The 6951-nt window shown below is 45.1% G+C and overlaps 1 protein-coding gene across 2 annotated transcripts in view; it reads right to left on the reverse strand.

Annotated features, from left to right (window-relative positions):
- LOC121932071 (src substrate cortactin-like) overlaps positions 1-6951 on the reverse strand; it is a 36263-nt gene extending 29312 nt beyond the window's left edge. The window contains exons 1-2 of one of the 2 annotated variants that reach the window (XM_042470379.1): positions 6843-6951; positions 138-221 (exon numbers count right to left, since the gene is read on the reverse strand). In XM_042470379.1, the coding sequence (XP_042326313.1) occupies positions 138-221 (84 nt within the window). In that variant the 5' untranslated portion in view covers positions 6843-6951. Of the gene's footprint in view, positions 1-137; positions 222-772; positions 820-6842 lie in introns of those variants that run through there. The other variant, XM_042470378.1, reaches the window with a different exon arrangement.

Genomic DNA, 6951 nt, shown 5'->3' on the forward strand with positions numbered 1-6951 from the left:
CTTCTTGGGGTCTCTTCCAACTCTGGATTCTATGCAGAAAGAAAGAGACAGCTAAATACATGCCACCCACCACTGGAAGAATTCATTGGACTGGGAGATCCCAAATGCTCTGACTTCAGGGAACTAGGAAAACTCACCATGAAATCCGGGTCTGTGTCCCAGTCGTCCCCTTGGGAGTCCACCTTCACGGACACATTGTGGCCCACCACAGCCTTCCACATCTGGGGGCGAAAGACACAACAGCTGAAGCCTTGTGCCGGGACGCCCGGTATACTCACCTTGCGGCCCCCTTCCAGCATGGCCTCACTGCTTTCTTTCTCTAAAAAACGCAGAGCCCTACAATGGTGTCTATTCATACCAGCCGCGCCGACCCAAAATGGATCAAGAGGAGCTATGAAGCAAGCAAGATACAAATGGGGAAAGCCATTGAAGAGGTAAGGGTGTGCTTTTAAAAGGTGGAAACAGCAACAGATGCAGTGTCCATGTCAGGGGGGGGGTGCTGAATCCACTCCGCATTTTAGTCTGAACTTTAAAGGAGTTGTCATGGGAGGCTGAGTGTTACATGCCATCAAGTCATCTGCCGACTTATGGCCACTCCATGGATTTCTCATAGGGTTTTCCTAGGCAAGGAATCCTCAGAGATAGTTTTTCCAGTTCCTCCTTGAGGTATGTTGGCAGTCTCCCATCCAAGGACTAACCAGGGTTGATCCGTTTAACTTCCAAGATCAGACTTGGGCTTGCGTTTGTATGTTGGTTTGTGTCTTCAAGTAACCTTATGGCAGCTCCATGAATTCCTCATAGGGGTTTCTTTGGCCTGGAATCCTCAGGGGGTGTGCAGTTTGACACCACTTTAAGTGCTGTGCTCCATCAACCATGAATACCTGGGATTTGTAGTTTCAAAAAGGTCTTAGCCTCTCTACCAAAGAGTGTTGGTGCCTCACACAACTACAAATCCCGGACTCTGCAGGAGTGAGCCATGGCAGTTTAAAATGGTGCCAAACTGCATTACTTCTCCAGTGTAAATGCACCTGTGATAATGATGTATTCATGCATGCAAGATCAAAACGCAGAAGGATTAAAGTCCCTGTTTGAGACTGAGTTTGCCAGATTGTCAGCAGAGACACGGCTAGGGTTGCCATAACCCTCCTGCCAGCGGGACATTCTGGTTTTTCACCACTAGGGGCGCGTCCCTGCAGGGTTTCCTCCTTGACTCAGCTTTGTCCGGGTTCTGTTGCCAATCTGGCTTGGGACATTCACACCCAAATGGGTCCTTTTCAGAGCCTTTGGTGTGATTTTGGTGCTTGGTTTTAATGGTAATTTTGAGAGTTGAAATAAGTTCCATATTTTTATTTAATGAGGGCTATTTTCTTGCCATATTAACATTGAGGGACTTTCCAGGGATTTTGATCTGAATATTTGTGAGATACGGGGGGATTTGGTGATTTTTGCCCAAACGTTTGGGGAATGATCTTGAGGCTTGTTGGCACAGGAGGTTGCCAGACTCAGGAAGAGGCGTTCCTTCTTGTTTGGTCCCCAAGGCAGCAGGGGGGAGAGGGCCATTTCTTTTGGCACCGAGGAGGAGGCGGAGGAGGAGGTGCGTGGCCCATTTTCAATATTGGATTTTGCCCCTGTGTATTTTATCTAACTTTGGCTGCCAACGCTCAATGCTCTGGAATGCTGGTGGTGTCTGTCGAGGCACTTTGGCTTCTCTGTCGAGAGAGCTCTGGTTGCCACAATAAAACTACAATTCCCAGGATTCCATAGCACTGAGCCCCCTGGCAGTCCAAAGCAGTGTGTTTTGGACACAGAGTCCTCCAGTGAATCCAGTCCCTAGGTTTTATATCTCTCACACCACACTGCAGGAATAATAACCCACTTTGCGACTGCGTTAAACTCAATGCTAGGGAATCCTGGGAATGCTAATGTTGGGAGACATTGCGACTTCTCTGTCAGAGATGGCTTCAGGCCATAATTAGACTACAATTCCCAGGATTCCCCCGCACTGCGCAGTCTCAAACTGGGACCATTTCCTCAGTTGTGGATGCACCTGGGAGGAATTCTGGGCCACTTGCAGTTCAACTATGTTTGGAGGCGTTTATGGGACTTCCCAGTCCAGCACTAGCTCTGGGGCCACAGTGTATACAATTCCCAGCGATTCTCCAGCACTAACCCAGGACAGTTAAGTCACTCTCAAATGGATTATTTCCTCAGTGTGGAATGCCAGCTTTGGTGAGGAACTCTGGGCATTTCAGTCCAGCATTGTTTTATTCCTGCCAGTGTCATTTTGGATTAGAGACCAAAGTGACCAGGCATCCTCCTCCTTTTTCCGGACATGTCCTCTTCTGTCACATTTCAAAAGGTCCTCCACTCCTTTGGATCATGGCTAGAAAGAACATGCATTTCTATAACATTTTTAAAAAATCATCAATTTTTTTCGTTGTGTCCTCCATTTATGAAAACCGTGGGGGGTAGGCAACCTTTTTGAGCCGGGGGGCCGGGGTTGCTGTCCCTCAGACAACTGGGGGGCCGAAGCCCCAAAAATAAATACCGTAATTAAATAATTTTTTAAAAAATTAAATATATAAATAAACCAGGACCAAATGTAGGACAAAATTTTCAAATGGAAGGACACTTTTTTAAAAAAAAACTGAGAGGACACGCGAAAAAATTTGCTGATTTTTTAAAAAAATGTTAATATAACTGCATGTTTCTGAGGGTTTCTATAGACAATTGCCCCCCACGGACCCGGCAGGCAATTGGCGGCAGGACTGGGGACTGGGGCCAGTCCCAAGGCCTCACCAGGCCACCTCCAGCCCGCAGGCCGCAGGTTGCCTTACCCCTGCCACTGAGGGAATCCCCAAACAGAAGCGGGATTTTGAACCTTAGAAAAATCCTGCCAATGTTCCTCCAAAAGTGAAATAATGCGAAAATAGGCGAATATAAAGGGGAAAAATGGCAGCTTTTTACTTTGGGGGAAGTTCTGAAAGTAAAAAGCTGCCGTTTTGTCCCTTTTACCTTCGCTTTATTTTGCGTTATTTCACTTTTGGAAGAAGGAAACGGCGCTTTGATAAACTTTCCTGCATTTTGCAGGTTTTTTTCCTCCTTAAACTACTTTAAATCCCATTCTCAGTGGGATTCCTAGGGAGAACTTAGCCCACGTTTCCCTATGGACAAGTATCCTCCAATGTTTCTCTATGGGCAAGTATGGTTTCCCAATGGGCCAATACTGTCATTTGCTTTTAGTACGTCCACATCTGAGACCTGTTGTTTCTTTAGCACAAAGTGGCCGAAATTTAGGGTTTTAATTTTAAAAAAAAAAAAAAGAAAACACTTTTGGACTAGAAGTTTGGAGAGTTTATCTCTTCCTCCTACAAAGTTAAGCTTGTTAGATGGAAGCAAATAGTGTAGTGTGGACCTTGCATAGCCTGCAATGGATGTGCGTTGCGCCCATCGGATCTCTTCCAACTCTGCAATTCTACCATTTACTTTCAGGATTTCAGCCACAATTGCATTTCCGATATCACTTTATTTGCGCAATTGCGTGTGATCATCATTTGCACAATTATTCGCTATTTTCTCTTTATTCATGGGTTGGTTTAAATACACTTTAATCTCTCTTTGATGCCGAAATCAGCCTCAGTGTGACAAACTTCTTGGCTCAAAGGTGCTACAAGATCTCTCTATGTAATGATTTCACAAGTGTTGACAACAAGCAGTATCAGGAGAACAAGGGAAAGAGGGAAGCATTGCACAAACCTTGCAATCTTTGCAAGGCAGCGCAAAGCTTCAAGGCGCGGATACAATAAAGGAAGTGGCCCTCTTGCAACTCTGAAGCGGAGAGAGCTGAACTGGCAAAGGGAGCTCTCATTCTGAGTCAAGAAACTAGAGACAACAGGACTGCTTTCATGCAGGAGAGATTAAGCCAAGGGCTTGTGTTAATTTCATTGGGGCTGAACCTTGGCTGCCAAGTCGTTTCCTCTTTGCTTTGCTAGATATCTCTGACGACGTCTGATTTGCTTCTCCTTCTTAAAAAGAGCTGGATGATGGCTAGTCCAACACAGATTGAAAGCCTGGAGTAAAACTAAAGCTGTATTCTACGCCAGGACCAACACGGCACTTGTGGCCCACCAAGACATTTTTGCAAGAACCCTAGAGCCATAAAAGTTTGAAAGGGACCACAGTGTCCTCTGCTACGCAGGAAAAATGGCAGCTTTTTACTTTGGGGAAGTTCTGAAAGTAAAAAGCTGCCGTTTTTGTCCCCTTTTACCTTCGCTTTATTTTTGCGTTATTTCACTTTTGGAGAAACGGCGTGTGATAAACTTCCTGCATTTGCAGGTTTTTTTCCTCCTTTAAACCTACTTTAAATCCCATTTCTCAGTGGGATTCCTAGGGAGAACATTAGCCCACGTTTCCCTATGGACAAGTATCCTCCAATGTTTCTCTATGGGCAAGTATGGTTTCCCAATGGGCCAATACTGTCATTTGCTTTAGTACGTCCACATCTGAGACCTGTTTGTTTCTCTTATGCAAAGTGGCTGAAATTTAAGGGTTTTTTAATTTTAAAAAAACAAAGAAACACTTTTGGACTAGAAGTTTGGGAGAGTTTATCTTTCCTCCTAAAAGTTAAGCTTATTAGATGGAAGCAAATAGTGTGGACCTTGCATAGCCTGCAATGGATGTGCGTTGCGCCCATCGGATCTCTTCCAACTCTGCAATTCTACCATTTTACTTTCAGGATTTCAGCCACAATGCATTTCCGATATCACTTTATTTGCGCAATTGCGTGTGATCTTCATTTGCGCAATTATTCGCTATTTTCTCTTTATTCATGGGATGGTTTAAATGCACTTTAATCTCTCTTTGATGCCGAAATCTGCCTCAGTGTGACAAACTCCTTGGTCTCAAAGGTGCTACAAGATCTCTCTACGTAATGATTTCACAAGTGTTGACAACAAGGCAGTATCAGGAGAACAAGGGAAAGAGGGAAGCATTGCAAAACCTTTGCAATCTTTGCAAGGCAGCGCAAAGCTTCAAGCGCGGAATAAAGGAAGTGGCCATCTTGCAACTCTGAAGCGGAGAGCTGAACTGGCAAAGGGAGCTCTCATTCTGAGTCAAGAAACTAGAGACCACAGAGACTGCTTTCATGCGGGAGAGATTAAGCCAAGGGCTTGTGTTAATTTCCATCTGGGCCTGACCCTTGGCTGCCAAGTCGTTTCTCTCTTTGCTTTGCTAGATATCTCTGACGGACGTCTGGATTTGCTTCTCCTTCTTAACAAGAAGCTGGATGATGGCTAGTCCAACACAGATTGAAAAGCCTGGAGTAAACTAAAGCTGTATTCTACGCCAGGACCAACAGGCCACTTGTGGCCCACCAAGACATTTTTGCAGAACCATAGAGCCATAAAAGTTGAAAGGGACCACAGTGTCCATCTGCTACGCAGGGATCCAGAACAAAAGCAGTCTTTAAAGATGCCCATGTTTAAAGACCTCTAAAGAAAGAGAGTCTGCCCCAAGGCAATCTATTCCACTGTCAAACTGTTCCAAGAGTGGAGTTTATCCCACAAAGGAGATCGGGAGTTTATCCCGTGAATATCCCAGAAAAATCATGTCATTACATGGAACGATTTCACACGACGTCACACAAAGCCCACCATTAAAGTGGTCACAAAGAAACTTAAATCCACATCTTTTTACTTTCAGGATTTCAGCGCCAATACATTGCTTTTATTTGCGCAATTGCATGTGATGATCATTTGCAGAATTACTCGCCATTTTCACTTTATTTGCGGGATGCATCAAATGTGCTTTAATCACTCTTTAATGCCAAAATTAGCCCCAGTGTGATAAACTCCAGAGAAAGGATCTGCAGGTTTGGAGAGGTCAAGGGGGTGCCATAGAGTCACAGCTGGACATTAAGATCATCCTTGGAGGATGCGGCTGAAGGACCTCCTTTTTGGTGTGGTACCCAAGGAGTAGCATGCCCTCCTCCCAGCCAACTGGCTCCAAATGAAAACATGAGGTTTGGCTGGAACTTTTGGGGCCCATTTTGGTTTAACCCAGGTCTGCACATTAGCATGGTTTCACAGGGTCTATGTCTCTTTTAAATAGATTTAAACCAGCTCAGCTTTTTGGGTTGTTTAATATTCACTTCAGCCTGTTGAAATTCAAAGTGAAATTGTTGAGAAGGGAAGGTTAAGAGGTGATATGATAGCCTTGTTTGAGTATTTGAAGGGATGTCATATTGAGGAGGGAGCAAGCTTATTTTCTGTTGCTCCAGAGACTAGAATACAAAACAATGGATGCAAACTGCAGGAAAAGAGATTCCACTTCAACATTAGGACTTCCTGAGAGTAAGGGCTGTTTGACAGTGGAAGACACTCCCTGGGAGAGTGGTGGGGTCTCCTTCCTTGGAGGTCTTTAAGCAGAGGCTGGATGGCCATCTGCCAATGGGGATGCTTTCATGATGAGTTCCTGCATGGCAGAAGGGGGTTGGAGTGGATCAGGGCCCTTTTTGGGGTCTCTTCCAACTCTAGGATTCTATGATTCTGTGGAATGACTGGACTTTACTGTATGGTATCCATATATCTCAGATACAGGACAGAAAATAAAATTCCATCAGTGAGACCTTTATTGGCCAACTGAAACGCACAATATACTTGTTGCAAGCTTTCAAATCTCCATGGGATTCTTCATCAAGCAAGAGGTTACAAACCAGCATCCTTCAAGCAAGCAGCACCCATTAAGCAGCACCCAAATCAACCCGCTCCCCTCCCCTGCAAATAACAACAACCCTTCAGTGACATCCGGCTGCCCAAGCCCACCCTCAAGTTAAAGTTGAGTACCTTGGCTAGGGAGCCTCACTTCCTCGAAATGGCAGCCGTCTCCGTCTGTGTACTTCAACCCGTTTTGGCTGCAGAGCAAGTCTCACCCAAGTTCCTGTTTCAGCTTCAC

This window comes from Sceloporus undulatus, chromosome 5 (genome assembly GCF_019175285.1).
Source record: "Sceloporus undulatus isolate JIND9_A2432 ecotype Alabama chromosome 5, SceUnd_v1.1, whole genome shotgun sequence".
NCBI classification, from domain to species: domain Eukaryota; kingdom Metazoa; phylum Chordata; class Lepidosauria; order Squamata; family Phrynosomatidae; genus Sceloporus; species Sceloporus undulatus.